Consider the following 18157-nt stretch of genomic DNA (forward strand, 5'->3'; position numbering starts at 1 on the left):
GGTTACATTTTCACCTGCATCAAATAAAGCTATTTGCTTTTGAATAAATTTGCAATCTTTTCCTTTTGCATACAAAGAAATTGTTTCTTTAAGAGAATCTAATTTCGCCTTTTTATCTGTTGAACTCAGCTTTTGGGATATTTCCTTGAATTCAACAGGGTTGGATGAGATCAAAACAAATCTATTTAAAGTTTTAAAAGAACGTTAAAAAATTTAAATCCAAAATTTTAATAATACAACTTCTTATATGACTGCATCAGCAGGAGTTTCGGGATTCTGAGTGTTATTAGCAGCCATTTCCATTTTTTCAATCATTTGAAGATTTGGTGATTTTAATGGAAGAATTTTTGGTTTACAGAAAAGAGTGAGATTTGGTTGCTTTTCGAGATATATTTGTGATGGAGTTGGTGGGAACCCATGAAGTACTTCCTCTTCTTTTTCGTTTTCCATCCCAAAAGCTGAAAGGCTGTATCAAACAAACTAAGTCAAATTCTGTTTTTTACAATAGAATTCTTTTAATCACACGATGTGAACAACTTTATAATTCGTATTTGCAAATTTAATTTTTATATACCAAAAGTAATTATTCTCTCATTATCTTTCAATTATCAAAAATCATAAATTTTTTGATTTATTTCAAAAATGTAATTTAATATCCCAAAAAAGGGACAAACTTATGTGATTCTATTGGTCGTGTTAAATTTTTACCAACAGATTATCAGCAATTTGGAAAAGATGATGTGTAAGTTTTAACGTTCAATACATGAGGCATCTTTATCAAGCGTAAAAAACATATAAATAGACGATAATTATTGTATTAATACAATTCATATTGTGAATTATTTCTTGGACATATAATTTTTCGAAAATTAGCGTTCAGTGAGAAACGGTTTTGACTGATCTCAACAAGTTCTCTCTTTTTCTTTTAACGTAAACAAAAGAAAAGATAATCATTGAAAATTTGAATTAAAACCAGAAAAAATTGATTCGTAGCGGCACTCTATTGTCAGATGGCACAATTCAAAATTGAAAGAACTTAACCCACCGCTAAAATATTTTTTGGTGCTCTCCCGCGTGTGCAAAGGATTACACGTCTCAATCAGCATATTTGTTTTATTTAAATTCGCTAGCTTTAATATAAAGTGACCTATATTCAGATATTGAAAAGAATTATTGGTTTAATTTCAAAATTTTCAAAAACGTCATATTTACTGTTGTTATTTTACTACGGATGATACTTACTTTTGTTTCTCACTCCTGATAATCAACTGCAGTACTTTATAGTTCAATCTTTAAGTTTACATTAATTTTTTCTTAATTTATAATTGGCACAAAGATTACACATGATTTTGACATTTTGATCTCTTGAATTTATTGACAATATACGAATGATTAATGAATCTGTTATCATAAAACTTAAAAATCAAGATAAATAGCAATCGCGATATTTATTAACATGTTTAGCTATAACAAGTTGCGTGTGAAGTATCTTTGGTAACTGCATTTTTGACGAAAAAAGATCATATAAATGTATATACATTTCGATGATGTTAATTTTACAGCGTAATGCGCTTGTTGGAAATTGTTTTTAAAGCATTCTGAGAGCATTGGTGTTATCCTTTAAAGTAGTCATATCACATAAAATTATTAGCATTTTACTCTCAAATTCAAAAGTTAATATCATTTTAAGTGCTTTAATGGTTAATTCTCACAATCAGTGTTCATAGGTTTTAACTTTCTATACAAGTTATCGAATTTTTTCATTTCTGGAATTTTTGTCTCAAATAACCAAAACCGCCAGCTCTCAAAAGTTTACCATTCAAAAACCAGGTAATTCAATATTGGGCGATCAAAATGTTTAAACGGCTATTAAAAAGTGACAAAATCTTGTAACGAATAATCACAGAAAATAATCATATGAATTATTAAAATTGAGAGAACACATTGTTTATTTCCACAAATATGACGGTTATCCCAAAACAGTCGAAGCACGGTCACAATTTTTTGAAATGTTTACGTCGTATTGTTAATATTGGATTTCCGTCGATCTAAGGATACACCAATGAACGAAGGTCCAAGTACTCCAGATGAAAAGCCAAAGTGGCCAAAGCCAAAAATAGGAGGCAACCTCAGACATAAATTCACCAAACAAGAAGATGAGACATTAAAGAGAATTGTTCAACAACATGGAGAAGGCAACTGGTCAATAATCGCCTCCTGCATGAAAAATAGAACTGCAAGGCAATGTCGCGAGAGGTACAAGAACTACTTATCTCCAAACATAAAAAATGATCCTTGGTCTCCAGAGGAAGAATTACTTCTTGAGGAAAAGTATGCTGAACTCGGACCAAGGTGGGCCAAGATTGCTTTGTATTTTGAGAATCGTTCCGATGTCAATGTGAAAAATCATTGGACAGCAATGACGAACAGACAAAACAGAGAGAAAATGCTTGACCAAAGCAGAGAAGAACCTCATCAGCCTCACTTAGTTTCATTAATACCAATATATCCAACTAATCAAATGATTCAAATTCCACAAGCGGCTCTCTACCAGCAACTTCCTATGCAATCAATTCAAGCAATACAGGTTAGCTCTTACCCACGAATGGCACCAATTGGCGTACCACCGTCAATGTATCAATATAATCCAAATATGTTTCCGCAAGGTAACATGCCTCCAGTGGTCCAGCAAAGTGTCCCTCCTTACAAAGGAAGCAACGTTGCTGTGACCAGTCGGGCTGAGGCTCATCATCCAACTCACAAAATCGCGAGATTGGTTGAGAGTGCCAACCAGCCCATGAACCAACAAATAGAGCCACCCAAAGCAAACGAAATTCACCCCGTGAACGTAGATATTAGAGATGAGGACTTTCAAGATTTAGATTTTTCATTCAATTTCGATGCATCATTCGATGAAACCTTTGACATATTCAATTTTTGAATTCGATTACAATAAAGATAGAATTCTTAGAAACTTTCACTGTTTTTTTTTTTAAAAAATTCTGATTTTTTGGAAAACATTCCAACCTAGTGCCTTCTCCTGCTTGAAATCGACACTGTGGCTTCACGCAGCTCAAATTGCTTTTGTTTTTATCCAAACAATTGGAAAATCTTCTTGAGTCAGATGATTCAATTTCATGGCCGTAAAAAAAAAATCAATAATTTTGACCAATAACAAACCATTTGCTATTGTGTTAATTACAATAAATATATTCGTTTAGCTTGGGAAAGTAAAATTTTTTACTCTAAAATTGATAACCGCTGTCAAAATTCGGAAATGGCGGTTTGTACGTTGTGTGTGTGAATTCGTTATTTATTTTTTGAATGGCTGACCCTCGAATTAACTTTCTTTGGGTAAAACTCAAAGATGTCATGAATTACACGCAATCAGAAGTCGAAAATTGGTCACGAACTATACCAGCCGAAAAAATGAAAATGATATTAGATTTTTTTTCAGATAATGATAAGAACGCTCTTTTTATTTTTGTTACATCCCGTTCACCATTAGAAGCTACAATTTCAGATGATCCAAAAGAATATCCTGGAAAAGATTGCATTTTTGTTCCGTACTTTTTAAAAGTTGAACAAGTTAAAACGGGAATCACGCCAAGTAACATTGAAAATGTTCTATCATGCGGTGTAATTATAGGAGATCCAGTTGAATCTTTTCATACGATGTTTACTAATTCATATAAACATGTACTTCAACAATCCATCACACATTGTGACACGGATGTTGATCAAAAAGAACTTAACCAATTAGTATCAGTCATCGAACGTAAATCAGAAACAGTATCACAAACAATCGCAGCCACAAGGAAAGCCATTATTCTTGAGCCACCAAATCCATTAGGTGTTGGACTTGATTCCAATTTTATCTTATCAGCCGCACGAGATGATCAAATATGTACACGGTTTGCCGCGTCACTTCAACAATGGTGTTCACAAATCCAATCACTTTTATCTGTCACAGAACAAGTTCGACAAGAAGATGAAAACAGTGGTCCACGTGCTGAAATGGATTATTGGCGTGAGCGGATGTCAATTTTTTCATCACTCATTGAATCCATCAAATCACAACCGACTCGTATCGTCATTTCAGTTTTAAAAGCCGCCAAACATCCCAGCATTACATTATGGAATGAACTTGACATCAAGATTACCGAGTCAGCTAATGAAGCGAAAGACAATGTTAAATATCTCTCATCGTTAGAGAAATATACCGAATTATTATATGTTTTAGATCCACCAGGTATTAATGAAATAGTACCAGGTTTAATATCAAGTGTATCAATGGTACATAGTATTTCACGATATTATAAATCATCACAACGAATTTGTACATTACTTAAAAAGGTTACAAATCAAATGATTAATGCATGTTGTAAATATATTAATAATGGAGGATTACTTCATGAACAAGATCGTAATGAATTAATTAAGAAATTCCAAGAAAGTATCGACTTAAATAAGAAATATCAAGAAGTATATGATGGAACAATGAAGAAGAAAGTAGTACCTGAAAATGAAGAAGGGACTGAACGAATCCTTAAAACACATTATATAATATTTGGGAAATTCGATACGTTTTCAGAACGTTGTTCAACATTAATACAATTATTTACTACAATTGATCAATATAATAAATTAAAAGATTGTCGAATTGAAGGGATATCTTCAATTGTCGAAAACTTTAAACTGAATGATGATTTTACTATTCGATCGAATAATGAATCATTATTAAATCCACGGAATGAAAAGTTTAATTCTAATTATGAAAACTTTAAAGTTCAATGTTCAAATGAAGATGTAAAGTTACGGAAATGTATATCAAATGCATTTTCAGTAACGAAAACAGTACAAATCGAACTTGAATTATATGAATCATTAAAAAAGACTATGACACGTGAAGAAGGGAAAATCGAATTAGAAATATGGTTTAAACATGCAATACAACGTTATAATGAAGATTTAGATAATGTACGAATTTGGTTCACACAACAAAATGAAAACCCACCAATACCTAAGAACTTACCACCAATCACTGGTAAGATTGCATGGGTTCGCCAATTAATATCACGTATTAATAACCCAATGGAAATAATACGTAAATATGATTCGATCTTTCAAAATGATAAACAAAAGAAAATGGTAACTAATTTTAATAAGCTATTAACACAATTACTTACATATGAAAAGAAATGTCAAAACCAATTTAATGAAGCAGCATTATTATTAAAGAAAGAAATGCAAAACACTTTACTTAAAGTTAATTCGAATAATAATTTAACAGTAAACTTCTCACAAGATGTAATGTCAATATTTCAAGAAGCAAATGTATTCCAACGATTAGGATTTCAATTACCAAAAGGATTTGATACTTTATTAACACAAGAACAACATTTAAAGAATTGTCGATTAGAATTAATGAATTTATTAAATCGATATGAAAATATTATTGAACAAATCCATGATTCATTTGAAGAATTATTTTCTAATGCTAAAACACATTTAGATAATATAATTGAACCTGGAGGTCAAACATTAACATGGAGTTCATTAAGTATTGATAAATATTTAGAAACATTAAAAGTCGAAATTAATAAAATTGAAGAAGCTATTAATAAAGTTAATGATATTCGGAAATATTCAATTAATAAATCATTACAAGAAATTATTAATACAAGTTTAATACCAGATTTCAAAGAGCCAATTTTAGATAGTAATGATTTAATAGATAAAGTTAAAGTCGATGCAATTGAAGCAGGCAAACATATTAATGCACATGTACAATCAATACAATCAAGTGTATGTGAAATATTAACAATCATTTCTGAAATATCTGAAATCGGAATTAAAAAAGAAGATGGTAAAGATTATATATATCAATTATTAAAAGATGATAATATAATGGTAGTATGGACACGTCCAGTTTTTATGTTATTTAAGATGTATGATGGAATGACTTATCGAGCAATATTAAAATGTTTTAAGAACTCAATATATAAATTAATTAATATGTTAACTAATAATAATAATAATTATCAAACTTTATTTTATACTGAATTAAAACCTACTTTTCCTGAATTAACTATTCAACCAAATTTAAATGACTTACAACAAACTTTAAATGAAGTAGTAAAAAGTATGTTAAATTCTACAAAAGAAATTCAAACTTGGCCTACGACAATGTTTGAAAGTACTTTATTAGAACAAAATAATACTGAAGCTAATTTAGTAGAAAAAGAACATTTAGAACAAGATTTAATTGATGACGTAGATAATAATCAAGAAGAAGATGATTTAATACCTGCACAAGAACATGATATACATCCAAAGAATTATTTCACAATCATTACAAGAGATAATATAGGTATAGCTTTATTAATATCAATGACAAATAAAATGCAAATATTTGAAACTAAAATTAATGAATATATATTAAAGATATCACAATTTTCAAAGAATTGGGAAAATGAAAATGAAAATACTAAAGATTTAGATAATAAAGAATTAACAATACGAGAAATTAAAGAACAAATGGATAAATATCTTACGTTAGAAATTAATATTGAATCAATCGAAGAAAAGAATCGAATTGGACCAATATTATTAAATTGTGAATGTGTTAAACAAGCATTAATTAGTGAAGCCAAGAAATATAAACAAAAATATGGTGATTTACTTAATAAAATAGGAAGACAAAATATGATTAAATTAAGTGATTTCATGGAAAAGATGAAAATATCATTATCAAAGAATATTACAAGTTTAGAAGATTTACGAATAGCTATGGAATCATTACAACAAGTTCGAAGTATGGAATCTGAAATAGATATTCAAATGGAACCTATTGATGAATCTTATACATTATTAAATAAATATAATATAATTATACCACAAGAAGAATTAGAACAATATGAAGGATTAACTTATAATTGGAAGAAACTTCGAGATTTAGAACAACAACAACAAGAAATATTACAAAAAGTATCGCCACAATTTAAAGATCAAGTAATTGAAGGAATGGATCAATTCTTAATTGACTTTAAAGCATTCATTAAAACTTATAATGAAGAAGGTCCAATGGTTCCAGGATTAAAACCTGCAGAAGCATCAGAAAGATTAAAAATATTTCAACATCAATTTGATAATTTCCAAAAGAGATGGGAAACTTATTCTGGTGGACAAAAACTTTTTGGTTTACCTTTAACTAAATTACCCGAACTTGATGAATTATCGAAACAATTTAAATATCTTAATCAATTATATGGGCTTTATAATGAAGTTAATAGTTATACTAGAGGTATTCGAGATGTATTATGGGTTAATGTTAAATTTGAAGAAATCGAAGAAATTATGAGTGAATTCCAAAAGAAAGCTCAACATTTAACTATGAAAGATTGGGCTGCTTATCAAGATTTACAACAAAAAATCGATAATTTCGTGGAAACTATGCCTTTATTACAACAATTATCTAATCCTGCAGTCCATGAATGTCATTGGAAACAAATCATTGAAATAACAGGTTGTGAAATAGATACAGATCCTGATGTATTTCGACTTGGACATGTATTTAATGCAGGTTTATTAGAACATAAAGATGAAGTCGAAAGTATTTGTAGCGCTGCTATTGAAGAAGCTAAAATCTTTGCTAAACTTAAAGAAATTGAATCAGAATGGCAAACAACAGAATTTACATTTGCTAACTTTAAAGATATGAAAGATGTATTATTAAAAGGAGCTGAAACTAATGAAATAGTTACCAAAATTGAAGATTCTGTTATTATATTATCATCATTAAATTCAAATCGTTTTGTAGGTAGATTTAAAAAAGAAGTTGAATTATGGATGAAAAAACTTACAACTTCAAGTTCTGTAATAGCAGAATGGTTACAAGTACAATCAATGTGGATATATTTAGAAGCAGTATTTAGTGGTGGTGATATTGCACGTTATATGACACATGAAACTAAAGCATTTTCACAAATTAATAAGAATTGGTTAACTGTTATGAAGAATGCTAATGATATTAAAAATGTTATTTCTGTATGTTCAGGTGATGAAGGATTAAATAAATTATTTTCACATTTATTAGAACAATTACAAAAATGTCAAAAAGCTTTAGCAGGTTATATCGAGAAGAAACGTTCTGCATTTCCAAGGTTTTATTTTGTATCTGATCCAGTTATCTTAGAAATATTAGGACAAGCTTCAAATCCTCAAGCAATTCAACCACATTTACAATCAATATTTGATAACTTAGTACATTTAGATTTCGATCAATTACAATTTAATAAAGTTTTAGGATTCCAATCAGCAGAAGGTGAAAAAGTACAATTTACTAATCCATTTTTAGCTCAAGGTAATGTTGAAGTATGGTTAAATGATTTAGTCCAAAGAATGAGACAAACTATTAGAGATATTTGTAGTGACATGTCACAACAAGTAATGAAATTTGATACTGAAAAATGGGTATATGGTAAATATCCTACACAAGTATTACTTTTATCAATGATGATCTGGTGGACTGAAAAGACAGAAGATTCATTAAATAGAACAAATGGTAAAAATAAGAAAATATTAAATGAAACTTTACAAGAATTCGAAAGTCGATTTAAAGAACTTATTAAAATCTCAGGAAGTTTAGATAAAACTGATAAACTTAAATCTTTACATGTCGAAGTATTAATTACATTATTTTTACATAACTTAGAAATTTATCGACAATTAATTCAATCCGGTATTACATCTTCAAGACATTTTGATTGGCAAAAACAAATGCGTTATTATTGGCAAGTCGAAGGACGTAAATGTATAATATCTATAACAGATGTTGATCGAGAATATTCATATGAATATTTAGGTTGTACTTCACGTTTAGTAATTACACCATTAACTGATCGATGTTATATTACATTAGCTCAAGCTTTAGGATTATCTATGGGTGGTTCACCTGCAGGTCCAGCAGGTACAGGTAAGACAGAAACAGTTAAAGATATGGCTAAAGCTTTAGGTATTATGTGTGTTGTCTTTAATTGTTCTGATCAAATGAATTATCAAGCATTAGGTCGAATCTTTAGAGGTTTAGCACAATCAGGTGTATGGGGTGATTTTGATGAATTTAATCGTATAGAATTAGATGTATTATCAGTAGCAGCACAACAAGTTTCATGTATCTTTAATGCTTGTCGAGAACGTCAACGAATGTTTAAATTTACTGATGGGAATTTAGTCGAATTAGATAATCGAGTTGGTATATTTATTACTATGAATCCTGGTTATGCAGGTCGTCAAGAATTACCAGAAAACTTAAAAATACAATTTAGAATGGTAGCTATGATGGTACCAGATGTTCGATTAATCATGAAAGTTAAATTAGCTTCAAGTGGTTTTAGTAAGTATGAAGAACTTTCAGATAAATTCGCATTATTATATCAATTATGTAGTGAACAATTATCAAAACAAGTACATTATGATTGGGGCTTAAGGAATATTTTAAGTGTTTTAAGGTTTTCTAAAGAAGTTCGATCTTCAATTATAGGTAATGTTAATGAACCACAATTATTAATGAAAGTATTACAAAATATGAACTTATCAAAACTTGTTGATGATGATGAACCTTTATTTAAAGCTCTTTTATCAGATGTATTTACTGGTATTAATATTAATCCTTCAGTCCAAGAAATTAAAGAAATCATTAAAAATAAGGCTATTGAAGATGGATTAGAACCATTTAATGAATGGTTAAATAAAGTTATACAATTATATGAAACTTGTGAAGTTAGACATGGTATAATGATATTAGGTAATTCAGGAAGTGGTAAAACTTCTATTATTAAAACATTAGTTAAAAGTTTATGTGAATTTAATGGTCCACATAAATTAATTAAAATGAATCCAAAAGCTATTACATCATCACAAATGTTTGGTATTTTAGATCCTTCTTCTAATGATTGGACTGATGGAATCTTTTCTGCTTTATGGAGAATAGCTTGTAAGAAAACTAATGAAAATGTTTGGATAGAATTAGATGGTCCTGTAGATGCTATATGGATAGAAAACTTAAATTCTGTTTTAGATGATAATAAAACTTTAACTTTAGCGAATGGTGATAGATTACCTATGCCTAACACTGTTAAATTATTATTTGAAGTATCTTCATTAGATAACGCTTCTCCTGCTACTGTATCACGTGCAGGTATGATTTATGTCCCTGCTCATATATTAGGTTGGAAACCTTTAGCTCAAGCTTGGATACAACGAATTAAGAAAAATATAATTGGACAAAAAGAAGAAATCGAAATTTTAATGAAAGAATATCCGAATTTAATTAATTCTTTAGAAAAAGTATTTAATTTTATACCTAAGAATTTACAATTTATTATGAAAACTTCAGAAGTACAAATTATTACAACTTTATTAGATTTATTTGAATCATTAATTACTAATAAAGATGATGATGGTTATGGTAAATTAATTATTACTAATCCTGAATTATTAAGGAAATTAATGATATTTTCTACAATTTGGTCAATTGGTGGATTTATAGATAATGAAAATCGTATTAAATTATCGAAATTTATATGTAAAGAAAATGTTAATTTATTACCAAATGATATTAATCAAGATAAAATATTTAATTATGTTGTCGATGTCGAAAAAGGTGATTGGATTAATTGGGAAACTTGTATTAAAGATTATAATTATCCTATTAAAGGTGAAACACCTGAATTTTCTACAATATTAATACCTACAATTGAAAACACACAAATTGAATATTTATTAAAACTATTATCTAATAATAATAAATCTTGTTTATTATTTGGTGATTCAGGTACAGCTAAAACAGCTACAATTAATTCATTTTTAAAGTCATTTAATAAAGATAAATGGACCACTAAAACATTTAATTTCTCTTCTGCTACTACACCTTATTTATTCCAAACTTCAATACAATCTATAGTAGAAAAAACTATTGGTTCTACTTATGGACCAATTGGAGGTAAACGAATGGAAGTATTTATTGATGATATTTCTATGCCATTAATTAATGAATGGGGTGATCAAGTTACTAATGAAATCGTACGACAATTAATGGAAGAACATGGATTTTATTCATTAGAAAAACCAGGAGAATTTATTACTATCATTAAAACACAATTTTTAGCTGCAATGTGTACACCTGGAGGAGGTAGAAATGATATTCCAAGTCGATTAAAACGACATTTTAATATCTTTTATTATACAATGCCTGATTCTAATTCAATTGAACGAATATATTCAACAATATTAAAAGGGTATTTTACTAATGAACGAGGATTTTCAAATCAAATCATTAGTTTAATTGATAATTGTGTTAAATCAATTTATGATGTATGGACTCAAACTAAACAAAAAATGTTACCAACACCAACTAAATTCCATTATGTATTTAATTTAAGAGATTTATCTCGTGTAACTCAAGGTATTATTCAAGCTACACCTCAAACTATTAATAATTCGGAATTATTTGTTTCTTTATTTGCACATGAATGTATGAGAGTTTTTAATGATAAATTCATTAATAATGATGATAAAAATTGGTTTTATAATACATTAATTAAAATTGGTGTCGAAAACTTTGGTGAAAATTATGAAAATGTATTAAGTGAATCAAATAAAACTTTATTCTGTTCATTTATGTCTGATATTGATTATACACAATATGAAGATATTGATGATAATTTAATACCACGATTATATGAAAAAGTAAATACTTTTGATGCATTAAATCAACGTTGTATCGAATTTATGAAACAACATAATTCTAAACCTAATACTAAAGGTCAAAAATTAGATTTAGTCTTATTTGATGATGCTATGAATCATTTAATACGTATTTCACGTATTATTGGATTACCTTATGGACATGCTTTATTAGTAGGTGTAGGAGGTTCAGGTAAACAATCATTAACTAAATTAGCTTCAACTATTTTAGGATATACTATATTCCAAATATCACCTGGACGAAATTATAATACAAATGATTTCTTATCTGATATTCGAGATTTATATCGTAGAACAGGTGTACAAAATAAACCTACGACATTTATATTTACTGATAATGAAGTTAAACAAGAATCATTTTTAGAATATATTAATAATATGTTAACTACTGGTGAAATAGCTAATTTATTTACACGTGATAATTATGAAACTTTAATGAGTGATTTACGACAAATATTTTATAAAGAAAAAAGAAATGAAGTTGATACTGATGAAAATGTTTGGGATTTCTTTATAAAAAGAGTTAAACGGAATTTACATATAGTATTATGTTTTTCACCAGTAGGTGAACAATTTAGACAACGTAACTTAAAGTTCCCAGGATTATTTAATTGTTGTACTATCGATTGGTTTACACATTGGCCTCATCAAGGTTTAGTATCAGTAGCTTATAATTTCATATCTTCTATTAATATAGTAACATCACAAAATAATGATATTAAAGATAATTTAAGTGAATGTTTTGCTGATATTCATGAATCAGTAAATGAAAGTTGTGAAGATTATTTCTCTAGATTTAGAAGAAGAACTTTTGTTACTCCTAAATCTTATTTATCATTCTTAAATTCATTTAAATCTTTATATAATTCACAATTAACTAAAATACAAAATGATGCTTCAAGAATGAAAGAAGGTTTAGAAAAGATTCGTGAAGCTAAAGATCAAGTAGCTATAATGAAAGGAGAACTTGTTGAACAAGAAAATCAATTATCAATAGCACAACAACATGCACAACAAATGTTAGAAGGTTTAACTGTTAAAAGAAATGAAGCAGAGAATCAAAGACAAGAAGTCCAATTAATTAAAGAAGAACAACAAAAAGAAGCCGAGAAAATTAAGAAGATTCAAGAAGAAGCTCAACATGAATTAGAATTAGCTGAACCTGCATTACAAAGAGCTACTGCAGCATTAAATTCAATATATCCAAATGATATTACTGAAATTGCAGGTTATGCAAGTCCACCACAATTATTAAAGCGTATAATTGATGGTGTATCTATTTTAAGATATATGAAATTAGATCCTTATCAAGCAGAAATACAAAAATGTAAAACTCATGATGGAGAAGTCGAGTTTAATTCTATTGTACCTTCTTGGACAGGTTTAGGTCAAGTAATGTTAAAATCTTCAGACTTTTTAAAGTCATTAAAGACTTATAACTTAGAATTCATTAATGAAGAAATGTGTGATTTATTACAACCTTATTTAAGAATGGCTGATTTTAACCCACAAATTGCTGCTTCTTCTTCAAATGCTGCTGCAGGTCTTTGTGCTTGGGTACGTAATATGGTTGAATATCATGAAGTAGAGAAAGTAGTCCGACCTAAGAAATTAGCAGCTGCTACAGCACAAGCTAATTTAGAACGTGCTCAATTAGAATTAGCTACAATCGAAGCACAATTAGCAGAAAAAGAAAAAGCATTAGAAGAATTACAAAAAGCTTATGATGATGCTATATTACAACAACAAAAGTTTAAGATTCAAGCCGAAAATACACAAAAGAAATTACATTCAGCACAAAATTTAATTGAAGCATTATCAGGAGAAAAGACTCGATGGGAAAATGAAGCAGAAACATTAAATGATTCAATCTATAAGACTATAGGTAATGCTATTATTGGTAGTGCCTTTAATTCATATTGTGGAATGTTTAATCATATATTTAGAAGAACTTTCTTAAATGAGAAATGGCCTAATTTATTAAGTTTACATACAATACCATTTGATTCTACATTAAATATTATATCATTATTTACAAATGAAGCTATTTTAGATCAATGGCAATTACAAGGATTACCATCAGATGAATTATCACGTCAAAATGGTATAGTATGTACTAATGCACCAACTTATCCATTCTTAATTGATCCTCAAGGTCAAGCACATCGTTGGATTATTCAACGACATAAAAATGATCATTTAGTTATTACAAGTTTTGAAAATCGACATTTTAAGATACATGTTGAAAACGCTATACAAAATGGTTATCCTTTATTAATTGAAGATTGTGGTGAAGAAATTGATCCTTTACTTGATAATGTATTAGCTAAGAATTATATTAAATCTGGTAAATATACACAAGTATCTTTAGGTGGGAGAGAAGTTACTATGGAAGAAGGTTTTACTTTATATTTAACTACTAAATTACCAAATCCAAAGTTTTCACCTGAAACATTTGCTAAAACAGCAGTCATCGAATTCTCTGTGACACAATTTGGGTTAGAAGAACAATTATTAAATTTGGTGATATTACGAGAGAAAGAAAACTTAGAAAATGAAAGACAACGACTTTTAGAACAAGTTGCAGAATTAAGAAAGACTTTAATTGATTTAGAGAATTTACTTTTAGAACAATTACGTTCTTCTGAAGGTAACTTATTAGAAAACACTACATTAATTACTACTTTAGCTTCAACAAAACAAAAATCACAAGAAAATAAAGAAAGTTTAAACTCTGCAATGGAAACAAATCAAAAGATCACAAAATCGAGAGAAGATTATCGACCAGTTGCTATTCGAGGAGCAGTAATATATTTCTTAATACAAGAAATGTCATTAGTTAACCCTATGTATCAAGTTTCATTAGATCAATTTTTAAATAAATTTTATGAATCGATTGAAAAAGCAGAACCTGATAACTTCCCTAAGAAACGTATTGAAAACATTATTAATACATTAACAGAAACTTGTTGGGCTTATATTATTCGAGGTTTATATGAGAAAGATAAATTATTATTCTGTTTACAATTAGCTTTAAAGATTGAAATGTCATTACCACCTGAACAAAATCCAATTGATTTTAATGATTATCAAACATTTATTAAAGCTGGTTCTATATTAACAGGTAATGTAACAATTGATGAACAATTACCAGAAATATTTGAACCTGTTCGTGATAATATTATTGCGTTAAGTAAATTAAATTCATTACGTGGATTTATTTCACATATATCAAGTTCACCTTTAGAATGGACAAAATTAATGACATCTCAAACACCTGAAAATGATCCATTACCTAATTTCGGACAAACTAAACAAGAAGATGTTAAACCATTCATACGTGCAATAATAATTCGATGTTTAAGACCTGATAGAGCTATAGCAGCATCACAAAATTATATACAACAATTCTTAGGTAAACAATATATGGAATTCCCATCAATATCTATCGATGATATAGCTGTCGAAGCAGGTAATAAGTCACCAATTATATTCTTATTATCACCTGGCGCTGATCCTACTCCATTAGTAGAAGAAGCTGCACGTAAAGCTAAACAAACATTAAATACAATATCTATGGGTCAAGGAAGAGAAGAATTTGCTGAGAACTTTATTAATCAATCGAAACATAAAGGCGAATGGGTTTTATTACAAAATTGTCATTTAGGATTAAAATATATGGAAACATTATTTGAGAAATATAAATCAGATCAAATTAATGAATCTAAACCAGAAAATAACACTACAAATAATAATGAAAATAAAAATAACAATAATAATAATAATAAAGAACAACAAAATAAAGTTACTAATCCAAATTATAGATTATGGATTACAACTGAAGTACATCCAAAATTCCCAATTTCTTTATTACAATTATCTATAAAACTTACGAATGAACCACCCGCTGGTGCTAGAGCTTCAATGAAAAGAACTTTATCTTCAATAACTCAACAAATGATAGATACTATGGAAACTAGTGAATGGCATCGTCTAATTTATATCTTGTCATTCTTTAATACTACTGTACAAGAACGTCGTAAATTCGGCCCTTTAGGTTGGTGTATTCCTTATGAATTTAACGTTTCTGATTTTAGTGCATCGCTATCGTTTATGGCAAGTCAAATCACGGAGGCCGTTAAGACGTCAAAAGGTTATTTCGAAGAGTCATTTTGGCAGACGATACGATATGGAATATGTGAAATTCATTACGGAGGACGTGTTACTGATGAATTAGATCGAAGATTAATTAGAACTATCGGAGAACATTACTTTAATAATCAAAGAGTGTTCCCAAGTAATAATGAAACAAATAGTTTCGATGGACCACCAAAACATGAATATTTGATTTATGATTGTTCACAAGTTTCACAATTTATCGAAAAGGCTAATGAAATACCACAAAATGATCCTCCTGATATCTTTGGTTTACATTCTTTGGCAGATGTTAAACTTCGTCGAGATCAAGCTAATGAGATCTTCCAAAAGATTATTGATATACAACCCAAAGAAAGCTCAATAGGTGGCCTAACACGAGAGTCTGTTGTCTTACAAAAAATCCATGATTTATTACCATTAGTTCCAGAAGATTTCGATATGGATCATGTTCGTAGTCAAGTCGAACTACGCAAATTCAAGCCACTTGACATCTGTTGCAAGCAAGAGATCGAACGTATGCAAATAGTATTGAACACATTACGATCTACATTAACAGATTTAGAATTAGCTATTGATGGCTCAATCGTAATGAACGATTTATTATATAACTCTATGAACTCATTATATGATGGCCGAATCCCACAACATTGGCGAAAGATCTCATGGTCAGCAAACAGCTTAAAAGATTGGTTCGATCAAGTCAAACTTCGCTATGACCAATATAACAAATGGATCGACAATGGCAAAGTCGATGCGTATTGGCTTGGCGGCATGTTCAATCCTGCCGGCTTCCTCACATCGCTCCGGCAAGAAACATGTCGCGTTGAGCATTGGTCATTAGATCAAACATTTCTCATGTCAGAAGTGCAAAGTCCAACACGAAACAATAATAATAATAATAACAATAGTAGTGACAAAGATAACAGGTTCATATTCATTAAGGGATTATACTTAGAAGGAGCGCGTTGGGGTAAAGCACAAGGAAATAATAACCAAAGCGGCGCTTGGGGACTCACTGAGTTACTGACATCGACAGGAAGAGGTAAAACAGGGAAACTGGTCACCGACTTAAGGAACGAAATGCCGCTAATTAAGTTGTGGACAGTGAAAAGAGATAACAATAATAAGGAAATCACATTCAGAACGGACAGCGACACATACGTATGCCCCGTGTACTCGAGCACGCAAAGAACTGACCAGAACTACGTGTTCAGCCTCCCGCTCAAGTCATTGAACAATAAGGCAAAGCACTGGGTGCTGCGCGGAGTGTGCATGACAACAGTTTAGTAAAGTGATACTTTATGAAGTAATGCAAATCGAAATTTTTGATGAACTGTAATGCGAAGTAATTAATTGACAAATTACTGATGAATGTTTACTCTATTGAAAAAAATGAGTGTGTCATCAAGAAAATGAGTGTGTTATCAAGAAAATGAGTATGTTATCAAGAAAATGAGTATGTTATCAAGAAAATGAGTATGTTATCAAGAAAATGAGTATGTTATCAAGAAAATGAGTGTGTTATCAAGAAAATGAGTATGTTATCAAGAAAATGAGTATGTTATCAAGAAAATGAGTATGTTATCAAGAAAATGAGTATGTTATCAAGAAAATGAGTGTGTTATCAAGAAAATGAGTATGTTATCAAGAAAATGAGTATGTTATCAAGAAAATGAGTATGTTATCAAGAAAATGAGTATGTTATCAAGAAAATGAGTATGTTATCAAGAAAATGAGTGTGTTATCAAGAAAATGAGTATGTCATCAAGAAAATGAGTATGTTATCAAGAAAATGAGTATGTTATCAAGAAAATGAGTGTGTTATCAAGAAAATGAGTATGTTATCAAGAAAATGAGTATGTTATCAAGAAAATGAGTGTGTTATCAAGAAAATGAGTATGTTATCAAGATAATCTTATTAAAACCCTGTTGAAAATCTTCTTAAATTATATTTAACCTAGAAATTCAAGAACTTTAATATCGACATTTACTAACAAAAAGATATTGATATCAATCAGCCGCAGTTCAAGTGCTTGTTCATCAGATGCAATACCACTAAATGTAGCAAACCAGATTTTGCAAGTGAAATAAGTTTTTTAAATAATATAAAAATTTATCCAATTTCAAAAGATTCAACAACTCGTACGATAATTCATATTCACTGCCAATTTGTTTGCAGCGGTCAAGGATGCTGTATTACTACACCTAATTCACCAGCTCCTAATTCATG

At 29.4% G+C, this 18157-nt stretch overlaps 2 protein-coding genes across 2 annotated transcripts; both read left to right on the top strand.

The window, feature by feature from the left end:
- Positions 1–2062: 2062 nt before the first annotated feature.
- On the top strand, positions 2063–2941 carry GO595_007977 (Myb-like DNA-binding domain containing protein; the record flags this gene model as incomplete). The annotated part of the gene is made up of 1 exon (XM_067921499.1): positions 2063–2941. The coding sequence occupies one exon, from the start codon at positions 2063–2065 to the stop codon at positions 2939–2941; it is 879 nt and encodes a 292-aa protein (XP_067771811.1).
- Positions 2942–3324: 383 nt separating this feature from the next.
- GO595_007978 (Dynein heavy chain family protein) lies at positions 3325–17214 on the top strand (the record flags this gene model as incomplete). The annotated part of the gene is made up of 2 exons (XM_067921500.1): positions 3325–11194; positions 12314–17214. 2 exons carry the CDS (start codon positions 3325–3327, stop codon positions 17212–17214), a joined length of 12771 nt encoding a protein of 4256 aa, XP_067771812.1.
- Positions 17215–18157: the final 943 nt, after the last annotated feature.

The sequence above is a fragment of the Histomonas meleagridis genome (genome assembly GCF_020186115.1).
Source record: "Histomonas meleagridis strain 2922-C6/04-10x chromosome Unknown contig_6, whole genome shotgun sequence".
NCBI lineage: Eukaryota > Parabasalia > Tritrichomonadida > Dientamoebidae > Histomonas > Histomonas meleagridis.